This window comes from Lissotriton helveticus, chromosome 2_1, assembly GCF_964261635.1.
Source record: "Lissotriton helveticus chromosome 2_1, aLisHel1.1, whole genome shotgun sequence".
Lineage (NCBI taxonomy): Eukaryota > Metazoa > Chordata > Amphibia > Caudata > Salamandridae > Lissotriton > Lissotriton helveticus.
Window position 1 is genome coordinate 990,689,626 of NC_136059.1, and position 15,716 is coordinate 990,705,341.

General features: G+C 49.3%; 1 protein-coding gene across 1 annotated transcript in view; it reads left to right on the top strand.

The window, feature by feature from the left end:
• The window catches only part of SMC5 (structural maintenance of chromosomes 5), a 699,122-nt gene that overhangs the window by 470,850 nt on the left and 212,556 nt on the right, over positions 1–15,716 (top strand). The window contains exon 18 of the mRNA XM_078675750.1: positions 9,251–9,376. Within this exon, the coding sequence (XP_078531876.1) occupies positions 9,251–9,376 (126 nt within the window). The remainder of the gene's footprint in view (positions 1–9,250; positions 9,377–15,716) is intronic.

Below are 15,716 nucleotides of genomic sequence, written 5' to 3' on the forward strand. Positions count from 1 at the left end.
GTGCTGCTCCTGAGAAAGCTCTGTCGTAAGTTTTCTTCTTCCGGAAGATGGCAGGTCTCAACATAAGCTCCTTTGTGCTCCTGGCTGGTCTGTTCCCTCCAGATAGTTTAATTTTCTGAGCAAGGTAGTTGGGTGTCTTGTGGTGGAGTGCCTTATGTATGCTATTTTTAGCTGGATTCTGGCTTCGTATGGTAACCAATTTAATGCCTTCAAGTGTGGCGAAATGTGGTCAAATTTCCTTGATCCAGTGATTAGTCTTGCCGCCGCATTGAGACATGCCTTCAGGGGTGCTGTTGAAATTTTTGGAAGCCCCGCTAGCGTCGTACATCCATATTCAATCCTCGCGATAACAAGAGCCTGAACTGCCAGTTTGAGGTCTGCTTTGGATATGAATGGTTTCACTTTTCTGATGTAGTTCAGATGGTAGCGGGCGCTTTTTGCCATTGTGTTGATATGGGATTTCATGTTTAATTTCTCATCTAGTGTGATTCCTAGTGATTTCGCTGAGCCCACTAGGGTAGGGGTGCAATTTAATGCTGTAATCATGTTGGCGTACCTAGCAGAACTCGTGTCCCCATATATTCCTTCAAGTCAGCTGAGATCGGGGGGGGGGGGTCGGTTTGGTATGTGTACCAGCGATAAAAAGGTCCAGGATGGGTGACCGGTCGTTCATATTGTTGGCAGCCAAACAGCGGAATGCCCTCCCTGTGGAGCTCCGGATGGAGAGCCAAGAGAGGTGATTTAGGAAAAAAATGAAAACACTTCTTTTTCCTTAGGTTGTGTTAGACTCGGTCTGGGTCGAGGTTACTGCTGATTTTACTGCAACGTGGGGACACACAGGCATTTGTGTAACCACACCGCTTTATAAATGGACATATTATTATTATTATTCCCACTGAATTTTGGCTCACGTATATTGTGGCAGTTTCTCACAGAATTCATGTTGCGTTTATCACTCTCCCTCTGCCGCAAGCTGAGGCTCTAGTGTATGGAGGTCCTTAAGTTTCCGTAGAGTGCCCTGTATAACTCGAAGCACCCCAAAGCTTTTGGAGATGCAGAACCCCCTAATCATGACCTTAAAGGCCTCCCATATACTTTCCACACTGTCCACAGAACCTCTATTTCTCTGAAAAAATCTTGGATTTCCTCACCCAGTTCACTATGGAAAACCCCTTCTAATAATGCTGTAGGCTGCAGTCTCCAACTGCTACGAAGTACGTCGTAACCCGGAGGTGTAAGCAGGAGTCTCACGGGGAAGTGGTCCAAAAAGGTCCCGGCTAAATGTGCGACTTATTGTAGGGATGGCCCCAAGCCACGGGAGAACAGGCAATAATCCAACCAAGCCCAGGAAGCAGCCTGTGTCGTAAAATGTGTACCCTCCCTTGCACAAGGGTGAAGATGACACCATGTATCTAGTAAACCACCTTCTTCCAGGATCCCCTGTAGGACTGCATGATATTTGTTATAGTGATGGGATGCGGTGTTGGATCGGTCTACTGTAGGATTAAGGACTACATTAATGTCTACCCCCCAGATGATATAGGTAGAGCTGATGCCCACAATCTTCCCCCAGAGGCCAGTAAGAAAAGTCAGGAGTGTCGACATTGGGATCATAGCAACATATCAGAGTGACCAAGTCCGTGCCCAGACGTCCCTATGCAATGGTGTACCTCCCATTCTGATCTATGAATGTACCAGCTAGGGCAAAAGGTGTCAGTTTTTTAACAAGAATAGCAGTGCCTTTGCATAGGAGGAGTACGAGGAGAAGATTCTGTATTCTGCCCATTTACTGGTGAAAGTGGTAGTCTGCTGCAGGTTAATGTGGGTTTCCTGGAGCATGGCAAAATTTATCTGGTGACGGTCCAGGTTCGCTAATATCTGCTGGCATTTCTGCCTGCACCGCTGCCGTGAAAGCAGTTTATATGGTGAAAGGTACTCCCTCAAAATGTAGTTCCTTCTTTTCCCGAGCCATTTTTAGAGCGACGTCGAAGCCGTGTGATAATGGGTCGCGGCGTACTTCCAGGTGGAGGTCTCTGGCCTAATGAGTGATGAGCCCCTTCAACTATGAAGTGAGGGGAAATAGATTCCGCCCCCACCACTGCCAGCAACTTTCTCTCTATATATTCTTCCATTTTGCCCCTATTTGTACTTTCTGGATTGCCTAAGACGCAAATATTGTTCCGTATGCTTCTCGCTACAATATCTTCATTCTTTGCAGCAATTACTTTCAATAATTTGTCCATTTGCGAGTTCTGAATATGAGAAGTGTCAGCGTCAGAGATACGGCTTTCCGTCTCCTTGATGCGTTCTTCGTGGCCATCTATTTTATGCACAATAGCGTCCATGCGGGTAGTCATGGCATCCATTTTATCAGCGAGGACTTGCCCGACCTCCAGTAGGACTGTTTTCACATCCTCTCCTTGGAAAGAAAGTGTCTCTTGCGCTAATAGTTCAGTGCCACCCTCTACCTCCGTCTGCTGCAGGCATGTACTTTTTTTAGCGTCGATGGTGAGCTGTGGCTGTCTAGCGTCAGGCTTCCCCTTTATCAGCGCTTGGCCGTCTTGTGGTTAGCACTTGGCCCTTGAGTGGGGGGCACAGGTGCGCCAGACACCAGTATTTACACAAATTATTATCGTCCCCCACTGCGAGGGTTTATGTAGAACATTGTCACTGTCCAGGTCTTAGTATGCCAGTGCTCCATGAGCCTGGAGACAACAGGGTTGGGTGTTCACTGGTGTGACCGGTGAAAGATTGGCTGTGAGTAACCGTGAGGGTGATGCAGGTCTCTTCCACTGTCGATAAACACAATAGTATCTTTTGTGCGCCTTCCTGCCCCTCAGTCAGTGAGCAAACTCTTGTACCACTGGTCAATTTATCACAGTATGCCTGTCACCCTGGCCCTGCTATAGTGAATTGCACAACAATCTGTTAGGACGCGCATAGGGGTTTAGCAGGGCCCAGTCCTCATCAAAATTATATTTGGGCCAGTCTCGTCTCCAGCGGTGACCTCCGCAGCGTGTTGGCCTGGCCAAGCTCCATAGGATGTCAAAGACGCGTGCCGTTGCTTATGACGATCGCCCGCGTGGCTTGATTTAAATTGGCACTGCACCCCGGGGAGCGAGTTCAGGGCTGCCCCATGGGGGGGTCAGGCGGCTACCACTCTCAGCTTCAGACGCCCCTCGCGCAGCAGGCACTGAAATCGAACGGTGCGCGCCAAAGCGCCTGGTCGCACTCCCCGCTCATCCAGAGGATTTCAGCAGGCGGGTCCTTGCGTAACGTTTCACGCCATGATACAGCTCTGGGCAGAGCAGGACCTCACGAAGGCAGATGTATCGATCACCAATTTCCGCGCTGAACAGCAATGGACATTGGTCAATCTCGCACTGCAAGTTCCCGATGTCTCGGGCACCACAAATCGATGTTCAGTGAGCTTGTTGGCATTTTGGGTTTGTTATTTATTGTAAGAGGGAGTGGGGCACTGGTTGCGATCTTAAACTGAATGAGGTGATAGTCAGACCAGTTGATGGGTATGATGTTGAAAAGGGAGGCCAAGTCAGTGTTGGAAATAATAGCGTTGAGTGTGGCCCCTATGATATGGGTTGGATTGTGGCATAGTTGTTTAAGGTCATTCATCTAGAAGGTTGATGAGGCGCATGACAGTGAGATCCAATAAGTTATTCCAGTGGATGTTGAAGTCTCCTAAAAAGAGATTTTTTGAGTCAGAGATGGGAGGAATGTGTGAGAAGGTCAAACAATTCATCTGCGAAGAGAAGAGGTTCACCCGGAGGATGGAAGATGTTATGTAGTCTTATCGGAGAAGTGCCGTTGACAGTGAGTTCAATGCCTAGGTATTCAAAAGTTAAGTTATCCGTGTTCTTTAAAAGGATGAGCTGAAGTTCATTTTTGCAGATTATAGCTAGTCCATCCTCTTTTCTGTCAGGTCTGTCTTGCCTAATGATGGTTCAGCTGGTAGGGGTGGGGGGGTTAGGGTGAGTAAGTCAAGAATAGCCATCGAGTATTCATTGAGCCAGGTTCCTGTAAGGAAGGCAATGTCAATAGCCTCGCTGAGGATCGTTTCTGATATTTCCGTCGCATTTCGACTGCCGATCTGCACTTAACAAGCATGCAAGATAGAGGATTTGGGTTGTCTTTGACAGGTTTGCAAGACTGGATGGTGGTAAGCTGCGCTAGAGGTCTAGGAGAGATGGATGAGGAAGCGACTCTGTTAATGCCCACAATCACTGGGATGCTGGAGTAAGGGAGGGGTTTATCAGTTATTATTATTATTATTATTATAGAGGCTTTTGTAGCGCGCTCTGTTACTAAAAAGTATAGTATCCTGGCGCGGGAGAAAGGGAAGACAGATCAAATTACATGCAGATTGGAGAGACATCCGTTAGGCAGTGATGTTAAAGAGGTGGGTTTTTAGGCCTTTCCTGAACGCCATGATGGATGGGGATGTTCTCAAATGGAGCGGGAGGGTATTCCAAGCTCTCGCTGCTCTAACAGAGATGGATTGGCCGCCGAGCCTGCTATATTTAAACTTTGGCGCAGTCATTTGGTGGAGGTTGCTTGATCTGAGAGGGCGGTTAGGAACATAAAGAGAAAATCTTTTTCTCAGATAGGCTGGGCCCGTTTGATGGAGTGCTCGGTATGCTAGCACGAGGATCTTAAATAAGATCCTTTGGGCAACTGGGAGCCAATGAAGATCTCTAAGAGGTTGGCGGACACTAGATCTTCTGGGTATGTTAAACAGCAGCCGAACCGCGGCATTTTGAATAACTTGGAGGCGGTGAATCAAATAGGCTGGGAGTCCGCAGTAGAGGGCATTCGCATAATCCAATCTGGATAATATGAGAGCGCGAATAACCGTCTCCTTGGCCTCTCTCGGGAGCAAAGGGAGAAATCAGAGGCTTAAGTAGGTAGGGGTTCCATGGTTAATTAGGTCAGAAGTAGAGAGGTAGCTAACAGCACGGAGTGCCCTATGAGTTCGACTGCAAAGGGGTATAGTCCCCCATCAGGTGTGTTGGGAAAAGTTGTGGGAGCAAGAGCAAAAGGTATCAGTATGATTGGGGTAGGTCCTGTTGTTGAGGGTGTTGTAATCCCCTCTGAGTTGTGTAAGTTCAGTCGTCATAGCTGAGAGTTTGCATTCTATGTTGATTAGTGTCTGTGCTATAAGATTAAGGGGGAAACCAGCTGAAAAGGAGGGGGGATGAGGTGGGGTCAGTGTTAACAGGGGAAGGCAGTCCATCGAGCGGAGGGGGGGGGGGAGTGAGGCCGGGGGAGGAAGTCTGAATAGTGTTCAGGCTGTTGAACAAAGGATTCTACGTAGAGAAGGACGGGTCAATAATAGAATCGGGAAATGTGGTGGGAGAGGACAAGAGAGGGTGAGGGTTGGAGGGATCTACCACTTCGGATTAATTGGGAAGGATGCTATTAGGAAAGGGAGAGTTGGGTGTAGTGGAGAGTACAGTAGGATATCCCAGGTGCGGGGCCAGTAAGTAAGAGTAGGGTTAGAGGAAGAGAAAGGAAGAAAAATAGGGGCTGGAGGGGATCGGTCGAAAGAAACAGTAAGAATTGGAGCATGAGATCTAGAGGACGGAACAAGGGGAGTTCCAAGGGGAGGTATGTGAATTGGGGAAGCGTTTGTGGGAGATTCTGAGAATGTGGAGGGGTCAGTGGGGAGTCGGTCGAAGGTAAGAGGAAAGGTTGGCATATAAGACATAGTGGAGAGACATCTTCTTCAAGTGGTTCAAGATGGCCAAGAAGCACACAATTTTACCATTAAATGCAGTATGGACAGTACCGATCCTATCGATAGGAGTATGGTTCAAGCTGTCGCGTTGCTCATGCATGCATGACTATGACTATCTGGGTTTTCAGAACCCGTAAAAGGCACTATTCAGAATATACCATTAGATAGTGTCCATCTGTTTGGGGAGTAGCCTGATTCAGCCTTGCATTTGTTCAATGCTGGCCGATCTGATTAAACCACCTAATAGATTCCATGATTGTGTTTTTTTTTGTTCTGCATTTCTGCAGGCCTGTGTTTAACCTGCTTTTCATATGGTGTCACCAACACCTTCCCTTATATGGAGTAAAAGACTAGTCTGTTTCATTTTGCCTTGCACTCCATCATGGATTTAACTGTTCTTTTTACTGGCGATGTTCCAGTGGGTGTCAAACGATTAGTGCTGTTTTTTTCTATTCTCTGCTAGGTGCCGAATTCCTCTATACGTTGTCGGCAGCAGATACTGCTGCTTTATTGGAGTACTGGTTCCTTACGTCATGTTGACCAGTTTTCGGAGTTACTCCTTCGCAGTATATACTTACCCTATGTAGGGTATCTCTAGTACACTTTCTTTAACATTTCTATCTATACCCATACACATTTTTGGATATGTGTTTTCTACTTCTCCATATCCATATGCATGAATGCAGTTTGCTCTGCTTACATATGCGTCTGGATATGTATATGTACTCTGTTTCAGATGTATACTAGTATTTATGTACAAATATGTGTGTGCGTATATGTATATATAATATATATATATACACACATACACACATACACACATACACACATACACACATGCATACATACATACATACACACACACACACACACACACACACTGCTGGAGGAGGAGAAAGTGTCCGGTGGAATCCGAGGCAGATTCTAGATGAGATACCTGCAAGCAGAGGAGACTGAGTCTATGTCAGGAGTGACCAGGAGACATGGAAGACAAATGCCCTCCGATATCCGGTGTTGCAGAAGTGTTGACGAGGATCTAGACTCTGCAGCTGTGAGGACCAGTCGACGCTTAGGAAGACCAGGAGCCGTGCACGAGCTGTCCCACGAAGGATGTTGAGTGCTATGGGGTCGGTGTCCGGCGGGAGCACCAATAAGCCTGGGCAAATGCAACCAACGCAGGAATTATAGAAGGAACAACTTCAGGACCAGACCGGTCCAGGGGACTCAACACAAGCAGAGGAGTCAGGGTAGGCCCGAGAAATCATGGGAGCCCAAGAGAAACAAAGGTGACCCTCAACAGGACCCACAGGCTAGAAGCACTGGAGTCACAAGAGGACCTTGAGCAGCTCACCAAAACATGCAGGCCACGGTGCAGTCGATGTGATGTGGGTGAAGACTTTGGTCACTGGGGGTGCTTGAGGTTGGGGCTACTTGGAGCCCAAAGATCTTGGAGGAAGGAAGTCAACAAGCCTTTGCAACTGCAAGTTGACGAGGTGCCCAGGAGTTCGGGTATTGCAGCCCCCACAAGGGATACTGTCCTCAAACTTGGTAAGAGGGCTGAGCAGACCTCGAGAGCTGTGGACAACCACCACTTGATTGATTTGCAGAACCTTTCAGAGTCCTGAGGAGCTCAGGATCAGCAGACCGGTTGATTTAGTTGTGGTGCCTGCAAATGCAGGTAAGTGACGCCTTCATGCAAGGGAGATTCCTTTAGGTGTCTTAGATGCTTCACAGGCCTTGGAAGGTTACTGTATGATGCACAGGCACAGACGATGCAGCAGACTGGAAGGGAGACGAAGTCGAGCCTAAGCGAAGTCTAGCGTGCCCAGACAGTAGAGGAAGTGGTGTCTGTTTGGAATTTTGTCCCACGCCTAATCTAGGGACCCACACACAGGTAAGCCCTTACCTGTAGGTGGGTCCCTCAGGTAAGGGTCAGGACTATTCAGGGGACCCTCCCAGGGGAAGGTCTGGACAGGGGGGAAGTTACTTCCATGTCCTTTGTCCAGTTTTGCGTCATAGCGTGAGCCATAGGCTCCCAGGACTGGTTTGAACGGGACTGTGCACGGGGACACCAAATGTGCCCCTCATGCAGACTAAGTGGCGCTGGCAATCGCACCCACCCGGTCCCAAAGCACTAAATACTGTCTGGTAGGTGGTCACACCTCCCTATGACAGGATGCCTATTGTTCTGGCTTCCCCTGCTCGAGCTTGGCTTAGCAGCAGGAGGGTAGAAATGTGTCTCTGGTCGGCAGCGCCCATTTTGTGCTGTCCTGGTTCAGAAGGTTGGCATCGGGAACGCTGAAAGCCTAACTGAGGGCTCTTCCAGTGCTTGGAATCATACTCCCACACCATTTACCGTGTGGGGGTATGATTCCAACATGTTTGATACCAAACATGATAGGATTCGTTGCAGCCAGTTTCAAGATGGTCACAGCGTAATTACGTGGTGCTCATCTATATGGAATATGGCTGCTTCACTGACAAGCAAGGAGAATGGACTCCATAGGCTGTAGGGTGTTCTGCTCATTCAGGGGCACCCTCTCACTTACAACCAAGCACCCTGCCTTCAGGATTGTAAAGGCCTGCAATAGGGGTGACTTATAGGATTTAAGTGCAGTGACCCAAGATATAGGAAGCCTATATCTTTAGTAAGTGGTTTGAGCACCAGCTTACAAAGGCTGCAATAGCAGCCCTGTAGTTCCATTTTGAATGGTCTGCCATGGGTGGCATAATGCTTGCTTCAGCCCATGCGGTACCTATGCCCTAGGTACCTCAGTACCATATACTAGGGACTTATAAGGGTACCCCAGTATCCAATCTGGGATGTACCTAAGTACTGAACACAACAATTTAAGGGAGAAAGTAGATAGACTTGGGTCCTAATTAGCAGGATGCCAGTCAGACTGGTCAATAACAGCTTAGCACCAGGCAAAAAGTGTGAGTAACTGTAGATGCAGATCCTACTTTCCTAAAGTGTTGAAAACCTATATGGCTAATATACATTGAGGGGGACCAAAGGTGATTTAAAGGAGAAGGTGATTTAGTGCATTGGAGGCTCAGGTGCTTGATTGGTGTACAGGACCACACACAAGTTGCCTGTAAGAATCTGAGGGGTAGAGAAATTGCCATGTTGATCCTTATCTGTGAACATACGATATACATACATACATATTTGCATTATGCAAAGTAGCAAATGGTTTTTTCTTATCCTTGAAGTTTAATGGAAAACAGAAATTTCACAAAGTTGCAAAGTTTTATGCTTTACATGGATTTTGTCTTATGTGCTGGAGCAAAATGTTAACGTTTCGACATTCGAGCTTGTCTTGCATGGCATAAATTGAGTGTTCTATTTAAATAAGAAATTTGATCTTGTGAAATAGAAGAGTGTTCAGTGAGTGCGGTCCTGGAGTGATATTTTTTTAGCTTAATAATTGGTATGCATACGCAGACGTTTAGAGTGAATAAACTGAGACGTTCTTTTTTCATTTTGAATAGAGCAAGTTTGTCGATTTTGATGAAAGAAAGCGAAACCTGTTGGAAAGATGCAAGGAATTAATGAGAAAAGCAAGACAGGCGTGTAAGCTTGGTCCTGATCAACAGGTTCCTCAAGAGTACCAGACCGTGAGTGTACAGATATTAAAAACATTCTCAGTGTAATATTTTATACGTGTGTAAGTTTTAAAAAATTTGAAAGATTTTGGCCTTAATGGACAAAAGCCGGAAAAGGATTCGGTACTATTCATGTAGTAAATATTTTCCTGTTCCTGTTTCCTAGAGATAATTCTAAAACTTGATTACATTAATTATTTTGTACATCTCTGTCTGAAAGAAACACATAGTGGAAGATTCCTTACCTTAGAATTACCCCCAGGCGTCAGACTGGATCCGGAAAGTTTTCATCAGCAGTACCTCTGCGCGTTGACTGGTGGCGTCATGCGGCTCCGCGTCCGTCGTTGGCGTTGTGGTGTCCGAGATGACGTCACAGGCGCTATTTATACGCTGCCTACGCGCGCTGACGTCCGTTCTTTCTTTTTCCGTGCCAGAAAGCACAGATCCTGGAAGAGCAGGAACCCCCAGTCAATTTTTGACTGACTTTTTGAGGCTTTTTTTTTCTCCAATTTTTCATCAACTCTTAAACTCCTAAGGTGCAGTTAGGATGCCCGGTTTTAAGTACTGCGAGGACTGTCACCATATGATGTCGGTGACGGACCCACACCGAGTGTGTCTTTTCTGCCTGGGGCGTGACCACGACCCCCAAGTCGTGCCCCGACTGCCAGGTCAAGGTGCCGAAAACTTTGCAGGAGCGGTCCCGAAAGTTACTGGAAGCCCAGCAGTCTGCTCCACGCCTTTCGAGGTCTCGGTCCCGTGAAAGGTCGAGGGACCGTGCGCGGAGTCATCATCATCGGTCTTCGGGATCAAAGTCTTCGCACTCTGGCTCAGGTAAGGCAAAGCACAAGAAATTGAAGAAACAACATCGTTCTCCGACTTCCAGTCTGGCGACACGGCTTAGTGTGCGGGTGGTGCCTTCCCCATTGCTCCGGCGGTGCCTAGGGAAACGCCAACGGCCTACCCACCCTTTCCGGGTTCGTTGGCGACTCTGGCCCAGATACATGAATTCCTATCTGCCATGGCTTGCATCTTTGAGCCGTCGGGTCCCACCGGTGCGCCTTCGAGCCTCGCGGTCCCGAGTGGGGGGTCCTCGCCTTTCACCGCCGGTGGCTCCGGCGTCGCCGTCTACTCCGGCCCCACAGGAACCCCCGAGATCCAGTCATGGATACTGGTCGAAGCCGGTTGACCTTATAACACCTCCACCAACGTCGACCCCGCCAGCACCACTTCCGACGTCGCCCGCTCCTCAGGCCAGCGTCGACCCCGGTTTCAGCCCCGAAGTGGACGCAGCATCGGCCCAGCATCGAAGTCGCTCTGGGATTTCTATCCCCATGTCCCTACTCCTTATCTGCAGCCTGTACACCAGCCTGGGGAGAAAGAGTAGGACTGGGAGGGGTCTGAGGACCCTCTTGCAGCTGCTTGCGAGTCTAAACAGGACTGGGCAGAGGAGTTGGGGGACACCAGTGGTCTGGATACCTCTCCAGACCTTGGCATGCTGTCTCCTCCTACTGTGGCTGCGGAGGAGGGTGCTAGTTATGCTGTGTTGTAACGTACACCTCATGCTCCCTACTGTAGCCGTCGGGACTAACCTCCTAATGGAAGTACTTCAGCCAGCAGCTACATCTGCGGAGCCGCTGCTTCCCTTCAACGAAGCAAAATCTTTTGGGCACTTGGACCAGGCCCACCACAGCGGCTCCTCTGTATAGGAGCTTGGCCTGATGCCATCGCCCGGCTCCGGGTAACCCCATTTTCCTCTCCCAACACCCCACCCCTGAGTGCTTAGTTGTCCAAACCTCTGCTTCCCCAACTGCCTTCCCTTCCGCACCACCGGATAGAGAATCCAAGAAACTCGATCAGTTCTGAAGATTTTTTCTTCTGCCAGTTCTGTGCTGAGGTCCGTGAACACTGCATGCCTCTTGGGCCATTATTCCCACTCTCTGTGGGATACAGTGGCACAAGTGCTGCCTCAGTGATCCGGAGGAGGCCCGGACAGCTCTCTCCCAGGCTGTTGCACAGGGGAGAGACGCAGCTAAGTTCATGATTCGTTGTGGCCTAGACACCGCCGACTCAATGGGCAGATCGATGGCAACGACGGTGGTGATTCAACGCCACGCTTGGTTGAGGACAACTGGATTCTCAGAGGATGTCCAAAACACACCTATGGACATGTCCTTTGATGACCGTCACCTCTTCGGCAACAAAGCAGACCATGCGTGGGAGCGGTTTAAGGACTCGCGGGCTATGGCCAAGTCCTTGGGACTCTCCACAGTCCCCCCTCCTCCTCCTTCTGCTTTTCGCTCCTTTTCGTGGCACCGGAAAGGACGCCCACAGCGTTCGCAACAGAGCCACAAGCCTGCGCAGCAACCTTCCCAGCGCGGCTGCAGACGTGGGTTCCGCCGTGGTAGACCAAGGGGCCAGCGGGCAGGTCAGTCCACCTCCACCCCAGCCACCACTGCCTCCAAACCTTCCGAGTTTTCAGGCCCATCAGACGCCAGTGGGCGGCAGGCTTCGCCATCACCTCCCCCACTGCCACACCATCACATCGGACAGGTGGGTTTTAGACATAGTCAAAAGGTGCTACTTCCTCCCCTTCGAGACTACCCCTCCAGCCATACCACCTCAATACCCCCGCATGTCTGGGGATCACTTGGTGCTACTTCAGCAGGAAGTTGCGGCCCTCTTGGCCAAGGGGGCCATCGAGCGCGTTCCAACGCCAGAAGTAGGTCGTGGTTGCTGTTCCCACTACTTTCTGGTGCCAAAGAAGGACAAGGGCCTGCGTCCTATCTTAGATCTCCGGAACGTAAATCGCTTCCTCCGCAAAGAGAAGTTCATGGTGCTCACTTTGGCTCAGGTCTTGTCTACTCTCGATCCACAAGACTGGATGGTATCGCTGGACTTGCATGATGCTTGCTTCGCATCCCAGTCCTGCGAGCCCACTGGTGTTACCTTCGGTTCACGGTAGGCCACGAGCACTTTCAGTTCACCGTGCTCCCTTTTGACCTTACCAGCGCCCCTCGGGTGTTCATGAAAGTGATGGCGGTGGTCGCAGCTCATCTGCGCAGATCAGGGGTTTCAGTATTCCCCTATCTCGACGACTGGTTGTTGAAGACGAGCTCGCCCCAGACAGTCTTATCCCACCTCCAGACTATGGCGGACCTCCTGCATTTGCTGGGATTCTCCATCAATGTGCCGAAGTCGCACCTGATTCCCTCTCAGAAGCTCCTCTTCATCGGAGCAGTTCTGAATACGTCACAGTTTTGGATCTATCTTCCCGAACAGCGAGTCCTGGATATTCGGGCTCAGATCTTTCTGCCTTTATCCTGGTTTTGGTCAGAGTGACCCTGAGGCTGCTGGGCCTCATGGCCTCCTGCATCCTGTTGATCAATCATGCCAGATGGCATATGCAGACTCTGCAGTGGAACCTGCACTTCCAGTGGGGGCAGCATCAGGGGAACCTGTCCGATCGTGTCCAGATCTCGGAGGGCACTGCACAACAGTTGCAGTGGTGGCACATGGACCGGCATTGGGTCGACGGCAGATCCCTCTTCCCAACCCCAACCGAAGCTCACAGTAGTGACAGATTCGTCTCTCCTGGGATGGGGCGGCCACATGGGAGAGGTGGAGATCAGAGGCCTCTGGTCTCCGTCGGAGTCCAAGCTCCATAAAACCTTCTGGAGCTTTGGGCAAACCTACTTGCACTGAAGGCATTCCTTCCCTGTGTCAAGGGGAGACTAGCTCAGGTGTTTACCGACAACCCCACCGCCATGTGGTACTGCAACAAGCAAGGCTGGGTATGGTCATGGACCCTATGTCAGGAGGCTCTACGCCTCTGGACATGGCTGGAACATCAGGGTATTTTCCTGGTGGTTCAACACCTGGCAGGATCTCTGAACGCCATGGCAGACGAACTCAGCCGCAGGTGCATGATGGATCACGAATGGCGTCTTCACTCGGACGTGGTGCAAGGGCTCTTTCAGCAGTGGGGAGAGCATTGGTTAGATCTATTTGCCACCAAAGAGAACGTGCAATGTCATCAGTTCTGCGAGTTGGAATTTCCAAGGCGGCACTCACTCTGCAACGCTTTTTGTTGCAACGGTGGAGTTGCGGTATGTTGTACGCCTTTCCGCCTATACTACTTCTACCCAGAGTGCTTAAGAAGATCAGGCGTGACCGGGCCCAAGTCATTCATGTGGCCCCGGACTGGGCTAGAAGAGTTTGGTATCCCGAGCTACTCAATATGAGCATCGATCTTCCGATCAGATGGCCTCTTTAGGAGGATCATCTGCCGCAGCAGCAGGGAACGGTCCTCCACCCGAACCTGTGAAGCCTCCACTTCTTTGCGTGGAGATTGAGCGGCAGCAGTTGATTCTTTTCAACTTGCCTCCCGAAGTTTGTGATGTCACTCTGGCAGCCAGGCGTCTCTCCACTAAGGTGGTATACGCCTGCAGGTGAAACAGATTTGTGGCATGGTGCACAGCAAAGGCTGTGGATCCCCTTTTTGCCCCTCTTTCTGAGGTCCTTTTGTTCCTTCTCTCTTTAGCACAGCAGGGCTCTGCTCTGGGCACTATCAAAGGTCATCTTTCTGCCATTTCGGCCTTTCTCAGACTCCCTGATCAGCCTTCTCTTTTCAAGTCCCATATTGTGAATGGGTTTCTCAAAGGCATTACACACCTTTTCCCTCCTATTCCGTTTGTGATGCCGCAGTGGGACTTGATTCTGGTTCTTACTTAACTCATGTGTGCTCCTTTCGAGCCCCTTCATAACTGTCCTCTTCGTCTGTTGACCTTGAAGACTGCCTTCCTGGTTGCTATCACCTCCGCTAGGCGAGTGAGTGAGCTCCAGGCTCTTTCTTGTAAGCCTCATTTTCTGTCTGTCCATCCGGACAAGATTGTGCTAAGGCTCGTTTTTCCTTTTTGCCAAAAGTTGTTACGGCCTTTCATATTGGGTAGACTATTACCTTGCCCAGCTTCTTTCCACCTCAGCATCCTTCCAGAATAGAAGAGAGGCTCCACCGTCTGGACCCGAAACATGCGCTTTCATTTTATCTCAACCGCACACAGCAGTTCCGGGTGGATGACCAACTCTTTCTTGGCTATGTTGGCACCATTAAAGGTTGGGCGGTGCGTAAGAGGACTATCTCTCGCTGGGTTGTCTAATGTATCAAAGCCTGTTAAACTTTGGCTAAACAAGAACCTCCGGTGAGGCTGCATGCTCATTCCGCTAGAGCAACTGCAGCCACTACTGCATTGGGACATGGTTTCCCCCTGCCAGACATTTGTCAGGCAGACACGTGGGCTTCGCTGCACACGTTTACTAAGCATTACTGCCTTGACAAGTCCGGAGAGACGGCTTCTTTGGCCGTTCTGTTCTCCGGGACTTTCTGGTGTGATCTTGGTTCGCAGACCCAACACCGGGGTTGGTATTGCTGGGGTATCTATTCTAAGGTAAGGAATCTATCACTATGTGTTTCTTTCAGATGAACAAGTTGCTTACCTTCTGTAATGATATATCTGTAAGAAACATTAGCGATAGAATCTTACCGCCCCACCCATCCTCCCCGTTCTGCGAACTGATTTGTAGGGTTCAGGTCATCCCCTTCAGGGCCCTAGTTTCAATGTACCAGTGGTCAGTTTATTGCAAGGCTCTGTGTTGCTGGCGCAGAAAGTCGTGTACAGAACTGACGTCAGTGCGTGTGGACGATGTCTTAGTATTGCCAGCGACGTCATCTTGGCCACCAGGACGCCAACTATGGACGTGGAGCCGCACGACGCCACCTACCGACACGCAGGGGTACTGCTGAGGAAAACTTTCTGTATCCAGTCTGACCCCTGGGGGTAATTCTGAGGTAAGGAATCTATCACTACTGTTTCTTACAGATATATTGTTACCAAAGGTAATTAACTTGTTTTTTAGAACTATCTGTTGAATTACCACATTTTAATAAATAGTCTTTATCATAATTTTCATTTTCGCAGTTGGCATTCAAGAGATTTAAGATATTTAACTGCGGTACTCTACGGAATTGTGAGATTGTGGAATCTTAAGTTGATTACATTGGACTTCATTGTGAATGTACTGGTAAGCCCAATGGGGCCGGTTCCTTCTGATTATAATTTGCGATCTTTCACATTGAGGTTCGGTATATAACACCAGGAGAAAACATGCGTGAAGTCATTTTAAAAAAACTCGCAATTCCTGCTCCACTTTCAATTGGTAATTGCGGGGAAATAACATGGATTATTCTAGGGCACTTGTAAGGAGTCCCCTAGCAGTTACCATTGATAACTACCTCTGTATTATGTTAGAAGCATTATTATAGTGCGTTTCCCCAATTGTGCTCCTACTTGGCCCT